General features: G+C 39.5%; 1 protein-coding gene across 1 annotated transcript in view; it reads right to left on the bottom strand.

Annotated features, from left to right (window-relative positions):
- Positions 1 to 27,578, bottom strand: part of Lrguk (leucine rich repeats and guanylate kinase domain containing) — a 146,742-nt gene that overhangs the window by 84,783 nt on the left and 34,381 nt on the right. Inside the window, exons 6-7 of the mRNA XM_008836070.3 lie at positions 13,131 to 13,255; positions 7,852 to 7,995 (exon numbers count right to left, since the gene is read on the bottom strand). Of these exons, the coding sequence (XP_008834292.1) occupies positions 7,852 to 7,995; positions 13,131 to 13,255 (269 nt within the window). The remainder of the gene's footprint in view (positions 1 to 7,851; positions 7,996 to 13,130; positions 13,256 to 27,578) is intronic.

The raw sequence follows: 27,578 nt of genomic DNA on the forward strand, positions 1-27,578 counted from the left end.
AATAGGTGCAAATGATTTTCCATGTTTTCTACTGTTATATACATAAGAATCTGTGTAGAACAACATTTCTCAAACTGTGGGGCTGCAGCAGCTAGACTGTGGTGATAATGACAAATGCATCCCTGGGGTAAAAGTCATCAGATGAAGCAATGAAACACATTCTAAAGCTGAAGTACAAATCAGCAAGAAAATGCTTACGGAATTTTAGCATAATAAATAGTAGCTGTTATCATATTAATACTATTAGATATTAGGAAAATACAAATTTAGATCTTTATTTCGATTATAACAAACTAAACTATGGATTAAGAGTTGGAAGGTAGTATAAATAATACAGAATAAAAAGAGTTTAGGTGAGCATCTATGAGATTCAGAATGAAAAAAGATTTTAAGCAGGGCGTGGTGCACACCTTTAATGCCAGCACTCAGGAGGCAGAGGCAGGAAGATCTCTGTGAACTCAAGGCCAGCCTGGTCTACATGGTGAGTTCCAGGTCATCTGGGGCTCCAAGGAGACCCTGTTTCAAAAAGACCAAAAAAAAAAAAAAAGATTTTATAAAGATAGGCCAGGTATGGTGGTGCACACCTGTAATTCCAGCACTCAGGAGGCAGGGGCAAGCAGCTCTCCGTGAGGTCACCGCCAGCTTGGTCTACATAGTAAGTTCCAGGCTATCTGGAGCTACAGAGAGACCCTGTCTCACAAAGACTACACACATACATACACACACACACACACACACATATATATATAAAGAATATACTACAGAAAATGTTGATATATTCTATAAATTATTTTAATATGTATACCTAAAATACCTTAATAAGAAGCAAAAGAACAACTGCCATAAAGTAAACAATAGCTAAGGGTAGAAGCAGGTAACTTTTTAAAGAAAATCAAATGGTTAGCAAACAAAAATGTTCAACCTCATTGATAACCAAAGAAATTTATGTAAAATAGTATACAACATACTGGTTTTCACTAACAGATTGACATAACTTTTAAATGTGATTTGTTGAAAAATGAATAGTAAGATATGCCTACAACAAGATAGTCTAACATATATTACAGTGGAATTACTAATTAGTATGAACATTGAGAAAACAAATCTACAATCTTTAAGACACCCATAACCCAGTAATGGTATTTCCAAAAATCTATCATAAGAAAATAATAAAAATTTATGCAAAGATTTATGTGCAAGAATATATTTCAACATTATTTTTAATAGTAAGTTGTAAACACAACAAATTTCAATAAGTAAATGATTCAATAAATCCTGACATATATGTTAATAGAATAACTCATTACTATTAAATCATATTTTTTTCAGTATTGAGACAATTTGTTTTCTACATGGGAATTAGATACCTATCTCACACTGCCCACAAACATAAATACTAGCTGGATTTAAAGAAAATATTTTTTAAATTCAAAACCTGATATTATAAGAAAACATGAGAATATTTATATTTGTAAGATATAGAGAATTTTTTTTAAACATAGAAAGCAGAAATGGTAAGAGACTATCGTCAAAAATAGCTTTCGGACTTGTCTCCATTTCCCAGACACAGTACTACACATGCATGAGCCTTCGAGGGCTGTCATGACAGGACACAAACCTGAAGACTTAAAACAACAGGAGCTGGTTCTTAGAGTGCTGCAGATAAGGCCGAAATCGAGGGCTGGGAAAGCTCATGATCCCTCTGAAGTCTCCAGAGGAGACTCTTTCCTTGCCTCTTCCAGCTTCTGCCAGACCCAGGCATCCTCGGCTTGAAGCCGCTCCAGCCTCTGCCTCCATCTTCACCTGAGTGAAGACGTCTTCACATAGGTGGGCTTCTGTGTATTTTCTCCCTTTCCGTCTTTTACAAGGACATGAGCTTTAAGGCCACCTAATTATCTCAGAATAATCTCATTTTGAGATTAACTTCATCTGTAGAAACCCTTTTTTCTAAACAAGGGCACACCCATAGTTTCTCGAGGTGGTAGTGTTGGACACATTCTCTGGGGGCAGTGGAGGGAGTGTCAGGGTTCAACCCATTCTACTTGATAGGATTAGCTTCCAAGAGAAGTTGCTCCACAGTCACATTTGCTTTCCATCCTGGAGAGACGGCAGTATAGTTCCCTACTCCCCAGCTATATCGGAATGGGATTCTGCCTCTATAAATGTAGGGAAAATGAGCATCTATGCCTGACCATGGTGCTGGTTAGCATCACTATCACCCAGCCACCTGCATCTCCTGATGAAGACCTGCAGTCTTCTTCAACATCTTCTTCTTCTCATCCACCACCTCTACTCTGCCTCATTAATTCTACCTCAAGAGTCTCTCTGATGTCTTCCTTACTCCATCTGCTTTATTGAAGGCCCTCACCATCTTCATTAAAACAATTCCTCTGATCTCTAGGCTTTTCTTTTTTCCTTTCTCCACCCAATAGGAAAACACCTTATACATAGTCTTTCCAGAATCTTCCTGTATGTACCTAAAACACCAACCAAGCCTTTCAGAGAAGAGGGGCAGATCTGGGCACTATTGAGAGCTCCTAAAAGTCACGTGTTCAGCCAACAATACTTCTTTTTAAAATGTTTTATTTATTATTTTTATTTTATATGTATGAGTGTATTGCCTGCATATAGGTAGGTGCACCGGTGTCATGCAATGCCCATGGAGGTCAGAAGAGGGTGTCAAATCATCTGGAACTGGAGTTATGGACAATTGTTAGCCAACTTGTAGGTGCTGGGAACTGAAACTGGGTCCTCTGCAAGAGCAGTCAGTGTTCTTAACTGCTGCGCCATCTCTCCAGCACTCAGCCAACAATATTCTTAAGGGCCAACCCTAAACCAGGCATTGCACAAAGTGAACAAGATGAACTCCCTGAGGTCAAGAAGCTAACATCCTAGTGGGAAAGAAAAAGCATTCTTCAGGATATAAGGTAAAAAGCATGGCATGTTGTAATCTCGGGTAGTAGTAAAAAACTAGTGATCAACATAAAGCAGTGTGAGGGGTAAAGAGCATGGAGAGGAGGTGCTGGACAGGCCAGGGGTGGTCATAGGCTACTTTTCAGGGTTTGATAGACTTTCAAAGTGAACCAATATAAGGATTTGGACAAAAACTTCTAAGAGAGGCTAGATATATGAAGTCCCTGAGGCAGAAATGAGCTTGGTCTATAGGAAGAAGAAAATGATGACAGTGTTCCATCCCAAATCTCTATGTAAGGGGGCACTTTGCCCCATGCTTTTCCCCAAGAGTGCTGGTCTCTGCCTTAAGTCATGTGGACTGACCACAAGAGGTCTTCTGTCCTATACTGAGGGCCTAATGCACTCAGTCAAGTCTTTGACTTCTTTAGCAGATTTACTCCAACTCCATGGGGTAAATGGAAGTAGGTCACCAAGAAGTAAGGCAAGTTTGTCACTAGGAAGTAGGCACTGAGTAGGTTACAACTAAAGGCTAAAGCCATGCTAGTCTTGATCTGAAAGCACAATGAGTTAGAAAAGTGATGACTCAGTTTAAGAACCAAGGCTCCATTATGTACCCCTAGCACTCAGCAGAGAACCACCGACAGTTTCCACTATCTTTGGAATTATGTAGAGGCTCAGGCTCCCCAGCCTTGACCAGTCCTTCAGGAGGTAAAGAGACTACAAGCCTCCAGAGCGACCGCCTTCATTCTGGTCTCCAGTGGCAGGGGTATGTTAGCCAGGTGGAATGGAGACTGGCAGTAGCAGGTATCCTGTCAGCATCTCAGTGCTCAGCCCCGGCTGCCTCTGCTTCAGTGCTCGCTGCCCTGAAGAACTTAGGAACCTCAAGGACTCATCTACTCCAATGCTTCTCTTTTCAAGCCTGCTTAATTACTTCTGCGTTGCTGTGATAAGACACCATGAATAAGGCTACTTGTAGAAGGAAGAGTTTACGGTTGGGCTAATTGTTCCAGAGAGGTAAGAGCCCACCATGGTGGGCAGGCATGGCAGGAGGCAGTTGGAGCAAAAAGCAGAGTGTTCACATATTTAAACTGGCACAGGAAGCAGAGAGAGGCGAACTGGAAGTGGGCAAGCTGCATACTTTTGAAGCCCACCTCCAGTGACATGTTTCCTTCTAAAGAGTTCATGACCTTCCCCAAACAGTGCCACCAAATGGGGACAAAGTGTTCAAATACTTGGAGCCTATGAGGGACATTCATTCAAACCACTGCAAAGCATAACTAATATAAAGCCAAAGAGAGATCAAGTCCACTTCCCAGCCAAATTCCCTTTGTTCATACACATGAAAGTGTGAACCAGGATCAAGAAGGTTAGGGTAATAGCCTTACATGGCCTGAGACACTGAAAGGAGTGTGTCACTGAAGAACAGGAAATGCTTCCAAAGGCCACCCTTGTACAAAGCACTGCAAAAGTAATGTTTAGTTGCCACTGTCTCCAACAGCACCATGGGAGAATGGACAGAGCATCACAAACAATGAAAACCAAGAGCTTAGCCAAGTCTATGGCTATTTGGGACTGAAGCTGTGATGGATTGAATGAAAATGTCCCCCATAGGCTCCAAGTATTTGGACATTTTGTCCCCAGATGGTGGCGCTGTTTGGGAGGTTTTAGAAGGTGTGGCTATCCTGGAGGAAGCGGGTCACTGAGGGTGGGCTTACAGAGTTCTTAAGCCTTGCCAGATCTCCAGTAGCTCTCTTGCTTCCTGTGCCTGTGCGATGATGTGAGAGCTTCACTTCTGCTGCTCCTGCTCCAGCCACCTCCAGCCACCATGGCTCCCTGCCATGACGGACTGTAATTCCCCTGGAACCGTAAGCTCAGATAAACCCTCCTATAAATTGCTTGGGTCAGTGTTTCTATCACAGCAACAGAACAGTGACTAATACAGAAGCCCTTTCCTTGCTTCTATTGTTTTATGAATATTATCATTAATCCTCACAAAAAGTCCTAAGAAGTACTGAGAATAAGCACAGATAAGATAACACCGAAACACAGAGAAGTAGCCTAGCATTCTCCAAGTCACCCCTGACCACAATCCCACTGCTGAAAGGGTGCAGAGGTTGTAATAGAGTCATGTTTTGAATCTAACAGGGACTGCAGAGTGGAAGCTGATGGAGGCCTCCCAAATCAGCTGACAGTAAACATGTGCAAAGGACAGATATTCAGATGACTCTGTAGGTGCTAGACTATTTCAACCCTATATACTGAAATACTGATAAATTGCTACCAATAAGACAATATTTTTAACATCAAATTAAAAACTACGTTGCGCTTTTACATGATAAATTCACCATCCTTGATTTATAGAATTCTCAGTTATCCTGCAGAAACCCCTTAGGGACTCCAGATGATTCAAAGAACATTTCAAAGGACTGTAGGTTGCTCCCCAACCTGCCCAGTGGGGAACCAAGGAATCATGCTATTATTACAGAACCAACTGATCATCTCCAAAGGAGGCCCCTTTGGGATGTGTGGCCACTTCTTACAAAATATAGTCTCCTTAACATTGAAAAATTATAAAGCTCTTTCTTCACTTGAGTGTATTTCCTTTTGCTTTAGACTTTTTCAAATGTATTTCAGAAATTGCCTTGAAAAGGTAGAGAGCAACATACTATTTGTAAGATGTTTCTAGACATGCACTCTCCAACATGACAGTTAATAGCCACAAGTGTCTGTTTAGTACCTCAAATATTGCTAAAGAGATCTAAGACATATTCCAAATGTAAAATGCACACCCAATGTGAAAAAATCCAGTGTAAAACAATAGGAAAGAAAATACTTCATCAACAATTTTGTATGCAAATTATGTATTGAAATTATATTTTAGATATACCTGGTTAAATAAAATATATTATGAAGTTATTATCACCTGTTTCTTTTGTCCTTTTACTAGCGCTACTAGAGAACTTTAAATTACATCCACTGCTCACACTGGTCTCATGTTCTCGAGGATTCCCCCACACCCATTCTGAAGGGAAGGCCCTGGCTTTTCTTTTACTGTATGTGCTGCAGAACTTAAGGACATTGACTCTACAGGCTAATCATTCTATCCTGCAGTTTGCTATTTAACTTTGGAAAGTTTCTTAGTTTTTCTTACCCCAGCTTCTTCATCTGTAAAACAATAAAATAATAATAGTAATAATAAAAGGATCACAAGGACTGAATGAGATATGTGAAGGGTTTAGAATTATGCCTAGTGCATAAGTACTCAGAAAATATCTCTAATTATTTTATTACTGCAATTGTTTTATCGCCATTGCTGTTAGCTCTTAAATCCTGAGAGGTACTGAGTTGGTGTTTAATGAGCATATTCCACCTTTTCAAGATCCCCTGTGTAAATGTGAAAAACACTTTAAACATAAAATGTTTTAAAAGTCAGTCTTCAATGGCAATTGCATAAAAAAGGACATGAAAATCCTTTCAAACAGAGATTGTACTGACTTCCTGTGACACAGGGTGTAATGGACCAAGGTCATCCACTAGAATTAATTAACCTGTGAAAAGTCACTAAATCAACTTAGCAAACAAATCAAGTCACATAAGGATCAACAGTTTTGACTAAGATAAAAATTTAACTCAAGATCTTAATCACTAACCTTTCTTGATTTTTTTCCAGCCTAATAGATGTACACTTGTAGGGGGAAGAGCTAAGTTGCTAGAAATAAAGCTCTGTGGTAGGGTTCGTGACTCTCATACCTGATGCCCTAGGAACATTCTCTAGAGCTGTGAAACGATGGAAGAATGGAAAGAAGGGGGAGAAAGAAGGAAAGGAAGGAAGAAAAGGAGAGATAGAAGGAGGGGGGCTAAGTTTCAGGATATAGCTCAGTGGTAGATCATTCACAAGGTAATGGGTTCAAAATCCAAACAGAGAGAGAGAGAGAGAGAGAGAGAGGGAGGGAGAGAGAGAGAGAGAGAGAAGAGAGAGAGAGAGAGAGAGAGAGAGAGACTTACATAATTTTTAAAGTGAGGGTACATTAAACCAGATATACAAGCAAGTTCAGTCCTCAGCCCATCAAAGATATACTGCTACTACCAACAAGACCTGAGGAATCACCTCTATTCCTCTACTTTTTACTTACTTTTTATGATTAAGGCTTTCCTGTGGCATTTACATTTATTAAATTATATATAAGCTGTACATATATAGCACATGAAACAGGATGCTTTGAAATACATATAGAAGGCTAAATATAGATGATAACGATTATTTCATAAAGTTTATCATCTTTGTAGTGACATTAAAAACTTCATTCTTAGCACTCTGGAGAGGTGGAAGGAGGAAGATCCCTAGTTCAAAACTAGCCTTGGCTACATAGCAAGTTCAAGGTCAGCTCAGGCTACGTAAGACCCTGTTCAACAACACCCCTACCCCCAAAACCAATATATTGTTAACCTTAGTCAGTATGATATAAAATAGACCTTTTAAATTTTCCCTCCTATCTAAACTTTATTTTATATCCTTTGACCAACATCTCCCCCAAGTCCCTCCCACCAGTGGTTACTCAGGCTTCTCTTGGAATGTAGACAAGGGGTAACATCAGCTTGAAGATATTCTTGTAGCACTCCTTGCTCAGACATTTCAAATATTCCTGATACTCTCTTTCTACAGAAAACATTGCATAAACACATCGACTTCAGAAAATTATGCATACATGACTACAATTTGAACCTTTAAAACAATGTAATTAAGAATCATCAAATGTTCAAAAATGGTGAATTACAAGTATTTTTCAAAAAAGCCATTCTATAAATACTGCTCTAAGAAATTGGTTAGAAGGGCATTTCTAGTAACATCCCTGAACAACTAAAAATGAGGTATTTGCACCAACTCCCCAATATGTCCACTTCAGAGATGTTGAAGCCCAGCTCTACAGAGTACACTACCTTGTTATCCTCTAAGTTGATCACTTCCAGGAGGTCATGATTCTCCAAGCCCTGGAGGCTACTTATCTGATTGTGGGACAGGTCCAGGTTCTGCAAGGCTTTCAGTTCCTCCAAACCTGTGATTTTCTCGATCTGATTATTGCTCTAAAATGGATAAAACACACTTAATGTTTTAAAGCAATGTGTAGGAAAACACAGTAACAAATCTTGATTTTGGTCACTGCCCCAAATCTCTTTTAAAAAGTCAATAAGCCATTCTTGCCCCACCATCATGTCCATCAATTGCCTATCTAAAGGTATATACATACCCAGAAAGATATTCTAGATTTTCATTTGAAAGATCGGGCTATTATATTTTTATTTAGTGTTTTAATATTTTAATTTTCAAGATGAGTTTTCAAGTCGGTAGGGAAAGAGAAATGCAAGGTGATACAAGTTTAACATCGCACACTGTGATGGCAAGTTCCAACTGTCAACTTGACACAATCAAGAGTCACCTAAGAGGGGAGTTTCAGTGACGAGTTATCTGGATTGGGCATGTCTGGGTCGGGGGAGGGCTATTTTGATTATATCCATTGAAACATGAAGACCCAGCCAGTGTGAGCACCAAGCTTCCCTGGGCAGAGGGGAGAAAGTGAACTGCGCATGAGCATGCACCCATGAACTCATTGCTCTCAGCTTCCCATAGTGAATGTGATGTGGCCGCTTCCCTCAGGCCCCTGCTGCTATGAATTCCCTGTCATGACCTGGAAATGTGAGTGTAATCCACGTCCTACTTAAGTTGCTTTGTCAGAGCAGTTTATCACAGCAACAGGAAAAGAAACTAAGACACATACCTAAAAACCTAAATAGCAGGACAGATTTGTGTCTGTCTCTAAAAATGTGATTTTAATACATTGTTTTGTCACCATCACAATAAACCACTTGAATACGCTAGTTCCCATACACACAGTTTCCAGAAACATTCTCAGGTTACATGCCTCACAAAGGCTGTGACTGTTGCCTTGGTAGACTCCAGCCATTCACGCTCCTGTTGTAGTCCCTTCCTCTTAAATCTATGCTAGCCTAATAAAAACGTCCCTTTACCAAAAGACTATGGCTGAAGTGTGCCACTCTAAGCAAAAGACTTAAGGCTTCTGCTTTCAGGTCCAGGAGCTCTAGATACCAGATAAGAATCCTGGTTACTCTGTTGTTGAGCAGCTGTAGAGAAGCCATCTGGATAAGCAGAAATTACATGAAAGAGCCCCTGAGACTAACAGAAAATCCAGTTATCCCAGGCTCCCAGATGTGTCAAGCCCACCCCAACCAATATACTGACAGACTGCAGCAAGCCCAGTAGAAGAACCATCCATCCTAACCCAGCTTATGCAGCAGAACCGTTACTAACACAATGGTTATTTCCCCATGTCATTACAACTGTGTGGCTTTCTATCCAACGACAGATAAGCAAACTTAATTCAATAATTCACACATAAGCATTTTCTCAGACAATAAGAATAGCAGAACGTTTCTGCATTGAAAGAGTTGTCCTCTGTCTCAGCCTCTATATATCCATGACAACAATAATTTTCATTTTTGAATGCTTTCCAACACACTCTTCATGCCTTGGTTTCCTTAGCATCAAGGAATAGGAAAGTGTTGTAGTAAAACTTACCCTTCAGTTTGAGTTGAAAATTGCAATAAAGAATGATTTTGAACTTTCAGTTAATGTTAAGCTATATCTGCCCCTAAAAATGTTCAAAACAGGGCTGGGGAGATAGCTCAGCAGTTAAGGGTACTGGCTACTCTTCCAGAGGACCCAGGCTCAATTCCCAGCACCTACATGGCAGCTAACAACTATCTATAACTCCAGTTCCAGGGGATCCGACATGCTTTTCTATCCTCCGTGGGCACTGCATGACCCTGGTGGACTTACATACATGCAGGCATAATACTCATACACATAAATAAAATTAAAAATTACTTTTAAAATGTTCAAAACTTTTAATATCCATTTATGAACTGAAAAATCAAATTATAGTATTTCCTTCCACCCATAATATTTTCACTGTCGCATCTTTCCTGATACATTTAATAGCAAGGGCTCATTTTTGTCCTATTTTTCATAAAATTTCACTTCAATAATGAGCCAGATTTTTGTTCAGTAGTATAATTCTATAGCGCCTTAAAACATGATAGTAGAATGTTAATAATCTATAGAGGAAAGTTATAGAACATGAGGACTTATTATACTATTCTTTTTTACTTCTGTATGTTTGAAAAATTTGTAATAAAAAGAAAAAACTCATAACCCTATTTGCCAAAGTGATATCAAATTCCCCTATTCAGAGCTCAAAAAAGTTATAAAAAGTGAAAAAATAATACAAAAGAGAACTACACTAAACTTACCATCATACCCATATCAATTTAATATACTGAAATAAGATCTCAATATCCTATTCAAAAAAATACCCACGTATCAAATTTATATACAATCCACTTTCCCCAAAGGACTCTGAAGAGCTCTCAATATGCTAGACAGGCGGTAATTTTTCAGTGTCTCTGATGGCTTTCAAAGTGGTAGATGGACTGAGAAGAACGAGGTACAGAAAAGTTTAATTAGATAGCCTGTGGTCACAAAAGAAACCAGAACTGAGAAGGTTTAGAATCACAAAATTTCTGAGCTGAAAGCCAGCTAGGTAATGCCTTGTCTAGTACTAAGAACCTGGAGGCTCATCCTGGATGTGGACATCAAGTTTCTGCCTCTAGTTCATCCAGTTCTTTCATGAGGATTTGAAAAAAAAAAAGCTTAGAAAGTAGCTATTTTCTTAAGTAGATGAAATTAGAAACATTCCTCATTCGCCATTTGTCAGGGAAAACCCAACTGGCTTTTACCCTGACAAGGAGAAGTCAAGGTTTGCAATGCATTGCTACCTGCTAAGAGGGTGGGGGACGGAATGGCCCATCAGCAAGCCTACCTGTTCCCCCTTTCAACTTTCACATTCCTCCTAAAAGTTGAGGGTCAAATATTAGCAGTTGGTTTGTTCTTCTTACTCTAAATTATAAAATGAGTTCTCGTCAGTAGCTAAATCAAATGGATTTCTGATTCCATGAATTCAAAATAAAATTATTTAAAACTGTTGAAGCAAATATGCATCATTTTAGGTTATAAATTTTATTCAAATCTGGAAAAGAAAGCTTTCTAAGTCTCAAAATTTCCTTGAAAACGAATGCATATTTTCTAGTTCATCTTGGGTGATAGGGTAGGGCAAAAACCTACCTCATTGATTAGCAGAAAAAAAATAAGTACTTTGTGCTTTTCTGAGAGCTACTTGAGACCGAACTGTTAGCATAGATTAATTGTATAGTCAATGAAACATACTCAAAATAAAAGTAACATGTATTATTCTTTTTTTTTCAATTACTTTATTTTTATTTTACATGTATGAGTGTTTTGCTTGCATGTATGTAGGTGCATCATGTGCACATAATGCCTGCAGAGACCAGAAGACGGGACTGGATTCCCTGGAACTGGAGTTATGGACCACCATGTGCATGCTGGGAACTGGACCTGGGTCCTCTGCAAGAGCAGCCAGTGTTCTTAACCACTGAGCCATCTCTCCAGCCCCATGTGTTAATCTTAATAATAACAATTTTCATTCCCTTAATTAGGCACACCCCATGTATTTCCACTTATAACCCATTTAAAATTTATGGGAATATCAACACAGACAATATATATAGCCTGGAGTAGTGGCTCATATCTGTGATCCCAGCACTCAGGTGGCAGAGGCAAGTGGATCACCACAAGTTCAAAACCAACCTGGTCTACACAGCAAGTTCCAAGGCAGGTTAGTGTGGCACAGTGAGATCCTGCCTCCAAAGAGACCAAAACAGCAACAGCGATCCATGTAGAAGAAAAGATAAAGTTCTAAACAGACTATAAAATGAATAGCAAATGGCTGCCAATAGCTCGTTGGATTATCATAATTTTTAAATGTCATTGACTTTCTAACTTAATTTTTTTTTTTTGTCTTTTTGAGGCAGGGTCTCCCTGTAGCCCCAGCTGTCCTGGAACCCACCATGCAGACCAGGCTGGCCTTGAACTCACAAACATCCACCTACCTCTGCCTCCCAAGTGCTGGGATTAAAGATGTGTGCCACCACGCCTGGCTTTTAACTTAATTTTTTAAATCCAATTTATTAAATTCCCCTTCATTCTCACTTTACTAATATGCCTTAGCTGGCAGAAAACAAAATCTCCGGTGAATTTATGAAAACTTTCTATTTGTTTTCCGTGTTTGTTACTAGAATGCCAACACTGTGCCCTCATCTAACTCACAGTAAGAAGGGGTTTTAGAAAGTATTTTGAGCTCTAAGCCAACCTTCAGTGACCTATGGATAAATAATGAAACGCATATCATGTATGTCAAATATGTGCAGACAGCCCAAGATGTCACTTCAGGCAATAGCCCAACACCCTCCTGTGGTAGTTCACATAAAAATTATCAAGACAGCCTCACTGATAGCCATCCTGCCTGCTCTCTGATGAGTGTAACGAAGGCCAATAAAGCCATCTAAGGGTCAGGAGGAGAAAAGGAAGAAGAAAAAATCCTGGATGTTCTATAAACAACATCACCACCTCATACACAGACACACACACACACACTAGCATGCCATACTGTTATTTTTAAAATATCATGCAGTCTCAGTTTTCATTTGAGTTGCAGTCACATGATGTCTCAGGGCTTGAAAATAATGCTCTCTGTGGGAAAAGACAATCAGATGTGAGTTTTCTGACTGGAATGGTTCATGTATTCTCAGCAGGATTCCTGCCTTCCTAGAATGGGAGACTAGCATGTGTTCCCATGTTCCATAGAAGGACTGCCAAAGTTCAGTGCCTAGGAAACATCTTGTGACTCATTTGAGTGCAATGAAGTGTGAGCATCAGCACAGAGGCTTTACTATGCTCAAATGCTATTTTCCCCAATAAATTATACACTTTAAAAACACTTGTTAAAATACACCTTCTTTTACAATATAAGAAATCAATTTTCTAAAAAATATTAACTTGGTATACAAATTCAGAAGTGGTTTTACTTTAGTATGGACTCTTGCTCACATGCATACACACACACACACACACACACACACACCACCACCACCCCACCACCACCACCACCACCACCACCACTACCACCAACACACTGAAAATAACAAAGAAAAAATCCTAAGTATAATTCACAATTGCCAAACATTAACCACTACTTCTACAAAGAATAGCATTGTGTTGGACTCACCAAACAAAGTGTTTTGATCGGTAATGTGCTTAAACCATCAATTGTTCTGATCTTGTTGTTGGCCAAACTCAGGTGAGTCAGACTCAGGCAGTTCTCGAGGCCACTAATTTCTTCGATCTCATTGTCTATATACGATGACTATGTTTAAGGAAAATGTTCTTGAAAGTATCTGAAGGGTAAAAAACCAGTCATTGCTGAGCCTGTGAAATGGCTGAGCAGGGCTGAAGGTACTTGCTGCCAAGCGTGAGCTAGATCCCTAGGACCCCATGGTAGAAAGAACCAACTCCTAAAAGGTGTCCTCAGATCCATATACACACACACACACACACACACACACACACACACACACACACAAATAAATCAAAATATAAAATAATTGTTAAATTATCACTGGAAAAATCAGACAAGAGCTTAAATAAATACATGCCCAGTATAGGAAGAACCCTAAATCCTGAGGTATTTTCCATATAGCATAAATTCTATAAATGTTTAAAGGCATAGCTTCTCACATGCTTAGTAGCATTTGTATTCGTATTTTGTATTTGTATGTGACTCATTAATTGCTATGAAAAGAAACACAGCAGCCGAATTAGTTAATGATCTCCATAAGAATGCACGTGGCTCCCCTCAGGTGGACAATTGAACAGTCTCCCTGCAGAGACAACGTGAACGGACCTTTATCATCTTCCTAACCAGAGGAACAGCATGGAAATGTCCTCCACAGCAAATGGATCATCAGAGGATCAATTCTTTGTTATGAGGGACAGCCCTTTCTTTCCATCTGCCCTGGCTTCTCTTCTCCTTTTAAATACAGGAGGCTTAAACCATGCTTTAACATCTCCATCTGCTATTTCTGTGCTCATTGATAAAAATTTAAGTTTATCGTGTGTCTGATCTTTACAAAGTCAGTAATTCCACTTAGCTTTCTCTGTCCTCAGTCTCTTTGTGCAGTTTCCAGGAACAAATGTCACCATCCAACAAAGTCCAGTTTTCCCTCCAAGTTGCCTACAACATCACCATTTCAGTCATAATCTTCAGGGCATCTAATTAATCACCAAGATCTGGCATCTTTGCCAATTTAACTCACCCTGGGCATCAATGGCTAGCATCAATGAGTACCTCTCGGAACTCTCTTTACATACTATAGTCAGGTTAACATTTCAAAATGTTGATTTGCTATCCCATTCAATTAAAAAATTCTCATAGGAAAAATTCCAAATTCCAACTCTAGCACGTAAGTCCCTTTACTGCTGGCAAAACCTTCTCATTTAATTCCATTTCTATTATAACCCATGTGAATTCTCCATCTCCGCCAGGCCAATCTTCTTGCTCACTCTAGATTACACTAAGAATGTTTCCTCACTTTGTCAATGTACTTTTTAAATACTGTTTTCCTATTCCTTTCTAAATTTACCCATTCTTCAGGACTTTGAATTCTGTTGTTGTCGTTGTTGTTGTTGTTGTTGTCTGTCGGTCTGTCCAATTATCTGAGACAGGATCTCACTACGTAGCCCTGCTCAGGTTCCTGAGTGCTGGGAGTACATGTGTACACCCCCACACCAAGCTCCATATTTCCTTCTTTTCCTTTTTTCTTAAACATTAACATAATTGTAACACAAATATTTCTTTTTATGACACGATGCTAATTTCTTTTCTATTAATTTTTAATCACACAAATAACTACACATGACAGGCTAAGAGTCCGTATTCACAATACATGTTACCAGTCAAAAGAACTACCTAGGATATGTATAAAATGATATTAGAACAAAAAATATAAGTGAACTCAATGAAAAATGGAATGGACAAAGAATACGGCCAGGCAACTTCCAGAAGAGGAAAGCCAAGTGGGAAAGATGTTACACTTCACCTGTAACCAGAAGAATGCAAATCAGATGATGCTGTTCTTCCTCCATCAGCTTAGGCAGCATTCCACAGTATAAGGTTTTAAGGAACAGACATTTTTATATAAGGGGATGAGAAGGTTTATCATGATACAGTCGCTTAGGAGGCTCCCCATTCTAATATAACTGTCAGTATGTCACAGGAGTTCCACTTCTTGGCACCCTGTCTAGACAAAACATATCTTTCTCAAAGCCTTTTCTGGGAACACTTCTAACTCTATTAATCAGAGAGAACTAGAAAAATGTTTAAAGACTCAACTAAGGATCACAAATAGCACAAAACATGTAGTTAGCTTCCTAGTTGCTTGAAATTATCCCAACTCAGTAGCACCTGTGACCAACACAAAGCGCCAGATTCTGGCCTCCCTCTGGCATAGAGGCTGAGAATACTGGGGGACTGTGGTGGTGAGTTTCCCCTAATTGTGCCATACCCATCCCCCTACCTGGGATTTCATGAGTTCCCTCCCAAGGCCCCAGGGCAGACCTAGCTTTGGTAGGCTAAGGCTGAGATCCTAGCAGACAGCCTGAGAGGGTGGATACCAACCTCCACCTCCATCAGTGTAGTAGCTGTGATCTCAGCAGACCACCAGAGAGTGCTGGGTTCTGGCCTGCCTCTGACATAGGGGCTGAGAACAGAGCAGAACAACTGAGAGTCTCCAAATCGTCCCCCCACCAGGGAATTTCAAAAATTTTCTCTGAGTTCCTGCTAACAGAGGTCCAAACCTTAGAAGGAAGACTGAATGTACCTGACTGGAACCTGATTTGGGCTTCTGTGGTTCTCCTGAATAGCTAATTTGAAGCCATAAGTTCCTTCCAAAAAAAAACCTGAGAGAATCTGAAACCTGTACCAATACAGAGAGCAGAGGGAGAAACAACTATACCTCAGGGGCAACAAAAGAAAATAAATAAAGGTACAATTGAGGAAACACAAAATTAGAAAACACAAATAGCAATCAAAATGACAGTAACCAATACACTTCTTTCAATAATAACCTTAAATGTCAATGGACTGAACTCCCCAGTCAAAAGACACAGGCTAGGTGAATGGATTAAGAAACAAAATCCATCTCTGCCATCTGCAAGAAACCCATCTCACCTTCAAGGACAGGCACTACCTTAGGGCAAAAGGATGGAAAAGAATATTCCAAGCAAATGGCACTAAGAAACAAGCAGGGGTTGCAATTCTAATATCTGACAAAATAGACTTCAAATTAAAACTAATCAGAAGAGATAAGGAGGGTCACTTCATTCTGATCAAAGGAACAGTCAACCAAGAAGATATTACAATCCTTAACATATATGCATCAAACTCTGGTGCACCAAAATTCATAAAAACAACACTAGAGGACTTTTAGAAACAGATTAGCACAAACTTAGTAATAGTAGGGGACTTGAGTACCCCACTGGAGATTAGGCAGGTCAACTGGACAAAGAATAAACAGAGAGACATCTGAATTAATGATACCATATATCAAATGGACCTAACAAACATCTTTCGAATATTCCACCCAAGGACCAAAAAAATACACTTTCTATTCAGCACCCCATGGAACTTTTTCAAAAACAGACCACATACTGGACCACAAAACAACCTCAACGAGTGCAAAAAAAAGAAAAGAAAGAAAGAAAGAATTCCATGCATTCTATCAGACTGCAATGCAATAAAGCTCAAAATCAACACTGGAAAAAGTCCTAGTCACTACACTAACTCATGGTGATTAAACAACACACTCCTAAACAACGAGTGGGTCAAAGGAGAAATTAAGAAAGAAATAAAAGAATTACTGAAATTCAATGAAAAGGACACTACAACACAACACAACCTCTGGGACACTTTAAAAGCAGTCATAAGAGGGAAGTTTATAGCTATAAGTGCCTACATTAAAAATTAGAAAGAGCCCAAGTAAATGGCCTAACATTGCAACTCAAGACCTCAAAAGGCAAGAACAAATGAAACCCAAACCCAGCAGAAGAGAAGAAATAACAAAAATCAGAGCAGAAATTAATGAAATAGAAACAAAGAAAACAATACAAAGAATCAATGAATCTAAGAGCTGGTTCTTTGAAAAGCTAAACAAGATAGACGGACCCTTAGCCCAGTTAACCAAAAGAAAAAGAAAATCCAAATCAACAAAATCAGAGATAAAAGGGAAAACCTCACAACAGACACCCAAAAGATCCAGAACATTATAAGGGAATATTTAAAAAACCTATACTTTACCAAATCTGAAAATCTAAAAGAAATGGATGGATATCTAAAATCACGGGAACCACCAAAGTTAAAGAAGAGATCAACAGCTTAAACAGACCCATAACATATGAGAAAAACGAAACAGTAATACAAAGCAACCCAACTCAGATCGATTTATAGCATAATTCTACCAGACATTTAAAGAAGCCCTCCAACCAATACTACTTAAATTATTCAAAATGATAGAAAGAGAAGGAGAATCCCCCAATTCCTTCTATGAAGCCAGCATCACCGTAATACCCAAACCAGGTAAAGATACAAGCACAAAAGAAAACTATAGATTCATATCTTTAATGAACATAGATGCAACAATTTTCAACAAAATACTTGCAAACTGCATACAGATACATATTAAAAATATCATTCACCATGAGCAAGTCAGCTTTATTCCAGAAATGCAGTGATGGTTCAATATATGCAAGTCAATAAACTCATTAATCATATAAATGGACTCAAAGACAAAAACCACATTGTCATCTCAATAGATGCAGAAAAGGCTTTTGACAAAATTCAGCATGGATTTATGTTCAAAGTCCTAGAGGGAATTGGACTGGAGGGAACATACCTCAACATAATTAAAGCCATATATAACAAACCCACAGCCAACACCATTCTAAATGGAGAAAAACTGGAAGCATTCCCATTGAAATCAGGAACCAGACAAGGCTGTCCACTATCTCCACTTCTCTTTAACATAGTGCTTGAAACTCTGCTAGAGCAATAAGACAGGAAAAGGAAATTAAAGGGGTATTAATTGGAAAAGAAGAGGTCAAACTATCCCTTTTTGCTGATGATATACTATACCTAAGAGATCCCAAAAGTTCCACCAGAAAAACACCTAGAATAGATCAACACTTTCAGTATAGTGGCAGGTTATAAAATCAATCTACAAAAATCAGTAGCCTTTCTATATACCAATAACAAGCAATTGGAGAAAGAATAGAGGGGAATGCACAATTTCTGCAAAAAAAAAAAAATCTTGGAATAAATCTGACCAAAGTCACCAAAGATCTCTACGATGAAATTTTTAAATCATTAAAGAAAGACATTGAAGAAGACACCAGGACATGGGATGGTCTCCCATGCTCATGGATTGGAAGAATTAATATTGTGAAAATGACCATCCTACCAAAAGCAATATATAGATTTAGTGCAATCCCCATCAAAATCCCCATGACATACTTTACAGAATTAGAAAAAAAATCCTTAAATTAGTATGGAAGCACAAAAAACCCCAGATAGCCAAAGCAACCCTGAGCACAAAAGGAAATGCTGGGGAGATTACTATACTAGATCTCAAAGTATACTACAGAGCTATAGTCATAAAAACAGTATGGTACTGGCACAAAATAGACACATAGATCAACTGAAGATCACTGAAGACCCGAACCCGAGTACCCACAATTTCAGCCACCTGATATTTGACAAAGGAGCCAAGAACACACAATGGAGGAAAGAGAGCATTTTCAACAAATGGTGCTGGTAAAACTGGAGCTCCACCTGTAGAAGACTGAAACTAGAGCCTTGTCTTTCACCTTACACAAAAGTCAACTCCAAATGGATCAAAGACCTCAATGTGAAACTGGAAACCCTGAAACTTTTAGAAGAAAATATTGGCAGTAACTTACAAGATATAGGTGTAGGAAAGGATTTTCTAAATTGGGCAGAAGTTGCTCAGAAATTAAGGTCAGCAATCAACAAGTTGGACCTCATTAAACAAAAAGCTTCTGTACAGAAAAAGAAACAATCAAAAAAGTGAATAGAAAACCCACAGAATGGGAAAAAATCTTCACCAGTGACACACCTGACAGGGGTTTAACATCCAGAATATATAAAGAAATCAAAAGAATCAAGAAACCAAATGACCCAATGGAAAGAAGGGCTAAAGATCTAAACAGAGAGTTCTCAAAGGAAGAAATAAAGATGACCAAGAAACATCTCAAAAAGTGTTCAACACTGTTAGTAATTATGGAAATGCAAATTAAAACTACCCTAAGGTATCACCTTACCCCCATCAGACTGGCTAGGATCAAGAGAACAAATAATACCAAATGCCAGTGAGGATGCGGAGAAAGGGGAATGCTCACTCACTGCTGGTGGCATTGCAAACTCATGCAACCCCTATGGAAAACAGTGTGGAGAACTCTTAAAAAACTAAAAATGAACCTATCATATGACTTGGTTATACCATTCCTTGCATATACCCAAAGGACTCAACCTATTGTAGAGACACTTGTACAACCATGTCTGTTGCTGCTCTTTTCACAATAGCCAAGAGATGGAAGCAACCTAAGTGCCACTCAACTGATGAGTGGTTAACAAAAATGTGGTATATTTACAAAATGGAGTTCTACTCAGCAGTAAAGAAAGATGAAATAATGAAATTTGCAGGTAAATGGATGGATCTAGAAACCGTTAAATTAAGTGAAGTAACACAGATTCAGAAAAAGAAACCACATATGTTCTCCCTTATATATGGATCCTAGCACGAAATCCTTTTAAATTCCATGTCCTTTTAATAAGACAATGCTGTATAGCAGTCTTTTCTGCATGAAACTACCATCATCACAACTTCAGCTGTGCCTGGTCGCTAAACATAATCACAATTGGACCTGTTGACAGTTATGCTCATTCATTAAAGGAGGGCCATTGGAGTATCCAGCCACTGGATACTGTATGTAATTTGGCACTAATCACACATAGTCTCCTGGATTTGGGGAGAGCTAAATTATACAATCTGGGGAAGGCTAGGAAGGGAAGGCATGACCCATGCTGGGTAAAGGCTTTCCAATGTGCATACCCTCAGGTCATACATACACCTCAGCAACCCCTCAGTTACCTCAGCAAGTAAGCTCAGTAAATTCATTGGTTCCCCAGTAAAACTCTAATCAAACACTGGCTTGACACTAGAATCTTAAAAGGGAATAATAAGCATTTCTTAGTATCCACAGGAAAAGAAATTCTCACAACAGATGGAAAATTTATTTGTTAATGCTATTATGTCTCACAATTATTGAAAGAAAAAAAGAAACTGAGAATGTAAAAGATGTTAGAAGGATACACAAATGGAGATATTTTCCAAAATAAATGGAAAAAAATGAGAAAGCCTAAGTAAGCGATGAAGATCTGTGCAGGTTTGTTATGATATATAAAAGATGAGACAAAAGTAATATACATATAATTTTAAATTTTCTAAGGTCATAGTTTAGTAAACTAGTTTAAGGAATAAAATATATATCTAGTCAAGGTTTATCTGAGAATATTTGGTTTTTCTACCCAAGCTTTATCTACATAGCATATGGTAATTAAAAGTATCAGACTGGTGGAACTAACCTTATTGGATGTTTAACAACCATACTTTAAGGCCTATACTAATCTAGTCAGAGGGACTTAAAGGACGGGTTTTGCCCTTTGCTCTCCAAGGTTGACTAAGTTCCAGTGGACTATGGAACATCTCTCAAAATGTCACGTAACTGTGATGAGTCACCTGTCCTCCTGTTCAGGGAGGCTATGGAAACCCCACAAGTTGGACCTGAACCAGTGTCCTATCTACAAAGAGGAGGGTCAACTTAGAGGAAACATCTCATCCATGCTTCCAAGTGAAGTCAGACATGGTCGAGCAGGACCTTTGACTTATCTTCACATAGATGGAACTGGTAAAAGAAAGGAGCCAGGGGCTCCTCCCAGGCCCATGTAACCCCTGAGGAACAGATCCTCAAATGACCTTAACTGTAAAAATAAATTGATTTATTTGGGCCAACTGTATGGTCTTAAACAACCAAAAGGAAAGTATAACCAAAGATTAAAGTATGAGTCTGTTTCTAATAAGACAATGCTACTCAGATGTAAGACTTCAAATCTTGGCCTGCAGTTCTGTAGTGCCCACCTGCAGCTGAGGGAGACAGCCAGCTATTGTTCTAGCCTAAAAGCTAAATGATGGCTAAATTTGTTTTCTCTCTCTATCTAGAAGCATTTGAGAAGGAACTGACATTGATTCTAGCTACTTGAATATCTGTCAAAGTGCCTGAAAACAAATCCTGAGTTCACTCTCGAGTCCAGCCTTGTCAACCCAAAGGAAGATGAGGAGGAACCCAATAGGTGGATGCTTTTGGAAGCCCTCATCAAGAAATTCCAGTGGACTTTGATTTGGACATTTGAATTTGCCCTGTCCTGACTGTTTTTTGCAGTGCTAATTACTCTTGCCTTTACTTCTCCTTCACATCTCCTATTCACCAGTCAAGGACTTTCTTTTCCCCTTACAGATGAGAGTTATACAATTTGGGAGTCTTTTAGATAGACCCACTGAAGGCGTACTCCAATTGTCTCACCCTGCGTCCCTGTTTGGCATGGAAGAAGCTAGAGCTGTCTGCGTCCTGATTCCCTATTGGCAATCTGGGTAACCTCTTCAGAGGATGATGTGATAAGAATAGGAGGTAGGAATCGGCTAGGCAGTTAGGGTAATAAGACTCCAAAGAAAAGTAGCCAGTTTCTTGGCTAAAACTCACAATGTCCTTGAGCCTCTTAGCAACATACTCCATTCCCAAGGCCAAAAATGTCAAAAGTCTTTGGGAGCTTTTATCTAATCCTTAAAAGATTTTAGGGTTACCTCTTCAGAGGGGGGAAAGTTAGAGTAGCCAAAAGCCCTATTAAAAAAATAATAACAAAAGAAGGAGTACATGAAGTTATCAGAAAGAAGTGATGGGGAGATATGGGAGGAGTTGGAGGTGAGGGAGTGGGCATGGATTTGATCAAAACACCTATATGCATGTATGAAATTCTCAATAAATTATTTTTTTAAAAAGGAAATTATCCCAACTCTGAGCTATATGACTTAACTTCTCTCTGCTCAGATTTTCCAATTCTAAAATAGTGACATTAAGTTGGCATGAGGCCAAGAGTTAAGCCATGGGCAGAACAATTAATACTGGGTATGATTCTTGTATAATAATGGTACCGCTGTTACGGGGGTAACTAGTCATTCTCTGATTTGTTGGGGACCCCTGCTGTTTAGGGTAGCAGTCTCCCCATGTCCGGATAGCCACAAGCTGGCTCGGCGCAAATGGGGAGACTCCCCTTCTCAGCGGGGCGCCTTCTCCTCTCCTCCCTGACTTACTTTTGAAATGCCCGTCACAAGATACATGCCCTCCGGCACAGGAGCTACCAGGTTTTAATCAGGCGTTGTCTGATAGCCTGATAGAAGCCCACTGCCCTATGTAAATGAAGCATTCCAGGAGTACCTATCAGCTAAGGCTTCTTCTACTGTCTCCACACTATAAATAGTCTTAGTTTTACCCCAATAAAGCTGGAGCTGGAGCTGAATCACTGAGATCTGAGCTGAGTCACTTGTCTGAAGCTGTAACACTAAAATCCTGTGATCCAGTCTCCCGGGGGGGCTATCCTTCCATCATCGACTCACGAAGGCCCTGCTTTCGCCGTTTCTCGCACCTCTCCTCGTGACCTGGTGGCCAACAGGTCTCGAACTTAGAGAGAGAGTGCATGGTGGAAATTGAAACGGAACCCGACCGGGCAGCTGACAGCGGTCCTAGAGCTGCCAGCTCCGGTAGCAGAGACCCACGGCAACGCAGTGCCCAAAAGCCGCGTACCCCAGCGGCGGAGAGCCAGGGGCCCGAACAGCAAATGCGGCCTGCGGGACCCGCTGCACTCCAGCAACGTGTGGGAGACTGGCACCACGCCCAGCAGCTAGTGCCCTGAGATCCCCGCATGCCCATACTGATTGGATTTGATGCCCACTCCACATGAATAAATTCATGCCTAGTACTGCAAACTCAGCCAAAAATCCATGGCTGAGGAGTCCACAGGTCTTAGCGGGGAGCTTACTACTCTTGTTAAGCTAAATTGAACCGACACTATACTGACTTCTAAATATTTATGTTTATGCCCATAAACAAATGCTATTCTCATCCCTAGTCCAAGAAGCTCCTCGTTTCTGTGAATGGTGGTGAATGCAGAGACTCATGACTGCTTAAGGTGCTGAGGATAAGTGACGTTGAATTCTCAGGCCTATAAAGAATGTTTATACCATTCCTCTATGGCTCAGTATACACTGTGGAAGAGAGGGTGGAAATGATGTAAGAGCTGGAAGATAGGGAGAAGGGCTGCAAAATGTTCTCTTCTGGGCACAACACAACCATTGCAATCATGACTTCACAGCAGCTGTGATGGTCTGCACTGGGCTGTACAAGAGTAGCTCTGGCTGACAACAGTCAAGCCTGGATCAGGCAGAGAAGGGCTCATGGGGCCCAACCCCTCTACTGAACCACTGGATGCTGACAGATTCTGGGGGAGGGTGTTGTCATTGTCATCAGTTGTATACTCAATGGTGATCCCACCAGATGCCAATGGGTAGTTCTTTTTTATAATATTATTTTATTTTACATGTATGAGTATTGCCTGCATGTGTGTAAGTGCACCCATGTCATTCAATACCTGAGGAGGTCAGAAGAAGGCATCAGAGCCCTGGAACTGGAGTTACAGATGGTTGTTAGCTGCTATGTGGGTGGTGGGAATCGAACCCGGGTCCTCTGCAAGAGCAGTCAGTGCTCTTAACTGCTAAGCCATCTTTCCAGCCCCTCCAATGGATAGTTCTAAAACCATGATCACACAGAAAGCCCTGGTTAAACTCAGTGAGTCACAAAATAAAACAAAAAGACATGAATGTAGGAAAGGGACTTGGAGGGAAGAGGGGTTGCTGACTGGAGTGGGAGGTAGATACAAGAGAGTGGAGGGCAATCAGAATGCTTTACATACATATTTGAAGTTGTCAGAGAAATAACTTGGTTAACTGAGTGTGAATGAGCTATATCTCAAAGTTATAAGGCACTCACATCATGATTACAATCACATGGGGACAAGAACTCACATCTTCTAACTCTTAGCACATCAATGGGATAGTCAAAGCTGGGATTGAATCCAAAAGAGCTAGGCCAGAAAAAGTGATAAATAAGAAAACTAGATAATAACATGTTACTAACATAGCAGAAATTCCCAGGTTTCCCTCATTGCTTTCAGACTCCACCCACTGGCAGAAGCACAGTCCAGCTGTGGTCATTATGCATTTCAAATCTCCTTCCAGAAAAGTCTCTGCCAAAACCACCCTACAAGCAGATACTTTAGCTCCACTCTCTTTCTTCCTCCATTCTCTTTGGACTGCTCAATTATTCTTGAATGACAGCAAATACCAGTTCTTTGTAGACACAGACTGTAATAAAAGATGAACACGAAATACAGAAAATAAGAGATTAAATCATCTCACACAGCTGTGTAAAAACTATCTTTGCAGGCGGCGGCAATCTTGGACAACAAAAAACTAAGCCATGAAAACTTCAACTAGCCATCTGCTGTGTCAAGAACAACAGTGTTTAAGTCCTATTTCAGGAACAATAGTGTCCTAGAAGCTTTTCTCCAACCAAGAAGATTCTCTGAATCACAGCAGAGTAAATGGATGGTGGGGAGCTGTTGGAAGCACTCTCATGGGAACATGCAAGGGTCAGAAGCCAGAGGGCAGGAATCCTAGCATGACTGGGGGATACCACCAACTGAAAGCTGGTTTCTTGGGTCCACAGTACTTTTCCAAGACCTTAGAGGCTACCTCAGCTCTCCTGGTGAACCTAGCTTTCTCTCTAGTTACAGTCAGTTGTGTTTTCTGAAATGTGTACTGTGAGGACAAAAAGGAAGAGGAATGCAGGTGCCTTGCTGCAATCACAGGCCTTGCTCCTTGGGGTCCTACTGTGATTGCTTAAGGTGCTCAGCAAAGGGTAAGAATTCACCAAACATCCCTGTTGAGAAATACGCTCGTTTCAGAAAAAAAAAAAAAAAAATCATCTCCTCTCATCTCCCAAGTCTCCATTCCTCAATGAATTTCTGGCACCGAAAGTTAATTAGGCTCACAGCAAATGATAAACTGGCCCTGCATCTGCATAGGTTATACATCCTTTTAAAACTCCACCAGCCAATCACATGATGAAACTATGTGATGAAAACAGAATCTACAACTGTATTGAACTTGCATAGACATTTTCCTTGACATTATTCCCTAACAATACATCACAACAACTTTTGACATAGCATCTACATTGTTATTAGATATTAGAAGTAATCTAGAGATGAATTAAAGGTATGTGGGCAGGTTGTATGCAAATACTACATCATTATACACAAGGCATTTGGGCATCCATGGATTTGGGCATCTGAGGGGAGATCCTGGAATATATGTCCCAGGGATATCAAGGAATGACTGTGTTCTTTTCAGTGACACACTGCTTCTTTCTCCTAATTATTCTGACAGTCACATTATAAGTCACTGCCTGCTGTGATAACAGTCAACATGCAAGACTGGGCTATGGGGAGCTCTGAGTTCCCAGTTTGCTTTCAAGAACACCTTTATCTCTCTGTCTTTCATTTTCTCATATTAAGAACCTTCTCAGAATGTTACTTGTCCTTCCTCCTAATATTATTATTTCATGTTCTTTCTTGGATCTCGGGAATTTCTGATAAGAAGAAATATAATCTGATAAATCACTAAACCATTATGATGAATTAGCTTACTAGGTTAATCCTCACAGGTGCATTATAATTTTAAAAAAAGACTCCAAGAACTCAAAATCATCACAGTACATTCCAGGTTTAAAGTTTTTACCACTTTTGTGAATAAATTATTTGCAGCAGAATTTTAGATCTTTGTAGAAACTGAGTGAGGGTACCCCTGGGGCACTCAAGCATAACTTTACAACTAGGTGGGGAATCCAACAATATATTTTTATATTTCAGCAATGCTGTCAGTAATTTATAAATGCTTGACATGAATTATTCACCAGTTCAGTATTTGCTCTTATTCATATGTCTACAATCATAAAATATGGTTCAGGTGTACAGAAAACAGTTACTGAGAAGTAAGTAGGAAATCCATCACAAACCTCTTAGTAGAGAGAGCCACAATGATGGCTTTAATCAAAACCAATCCTGAAAGACTTATATCACCTGACATGAGACATAGTCGTTACCATAGGAATGACTCTAGGAAAAATGAAATACAGATATAGCTTAAATGGCTATGCTATCAAAGTAGTAATTGCACAATGAATTGCAAAACGGGAAATACCAAAGGAATTCAGAGCAATAACCAAAAGTCAACCATTTACTAGTGTTGACCTTCCCTGGGTCTTGGGCTTTTTTTACACAAAATATAGCAAATAATGATTAGCACTGGATGATCTCTAAAATCCCATCTAGGTTTAAAAGTCTATGAACCGTGTTTTTAAACTCATGAGTCTATAATCCCAAGATACATTTGAATCAACAATCAGTCACTGTAAGATAAAGAATAAATTGCATTTTTACTTAATAATAAATACATTTACTTAACCTAGACAAAGTTTATCACCTTGCAATTTAGGATGATTATCAATCAATTATCTACACAGGGAAGGATAACATAGTCTAATGTGATAAACTGACAAATTGATTCATTATATTTAACAATTTGTTCTGAGGTACTAATATAATCTACTATAGTCACATTGTATTACAAGTGTAATTGGTTTATTTTCAAATAAATCAATTAAAAATTTCCTGGTTTTTTTCTTTTTATAGTACAGACCCACTTTCGTTGTTTTATTTTTATTTTTTATTTAATTTTTTGTAAATTTCATACAGTATATTTTGAACATATTTAGACTCCTCCTACCTGCACCCCTCTTATAGCCAACCCCCACCAGGTTTGATATAGTCTGCCATATATATTAAGGCCTATCGAGTCAAGTTTGTGTCTCCAAATGTCCTTTGGTGCCCATCCATTCACTGTAGCCTGGTAAACCTATCTAGTATCACACTCTTAAAACCAATTTTCTCTCTCCCAGTAGTAATCAGCTGCCAATAGTTCCTCAGCTATGGTTAGGGCTTCGTCCCCACTTCTATGCTGGGATTTTTCTGGGTTGGGCTTACGTGGGTCTTGTGCATGCTGTTACCGTTGCTATAAATTCATATGAGTAATGTCCTAGTTGTTTGAAAAGCTCTTTGTTTCCTTGTGATCATCCACCACCTCTGGCTGTTACAATCTTTCCACCCCCTCTTCCATGGCCCCTGTTTCCTGAGTGGCAGAGGTTTGACATAGTTGTCCCATTCAGGGATAAACACTCTGCAGTCTCTTAGTCTTCACTTTGGTCACTTGTGGCTTTCTGGGCTGATTTTTTTAATATTGAGTACTGAGATGGCTAATCCTGGGTGTCAACTTGATTGGATCTGGGATTAACTGAAATAAAAGAGATCTTCTAGACT

The sequence above is a fragment of the Nannospalax galili genome, unplaced genomic scaffold (assembly GCF_000622305.1).
Source record: "Nannospalax galili isolate Female #2095 unplaced genomic scaffold, S.galili_v1.0 scaffold1617, whole genome shotgun sequence".
Taxonomy (NCBI): Eukaryota; Metazoa; Chordata; class Mammalia; order Rodentia; family Spalacidae; genus Nannospalax; species Nannospalax galili.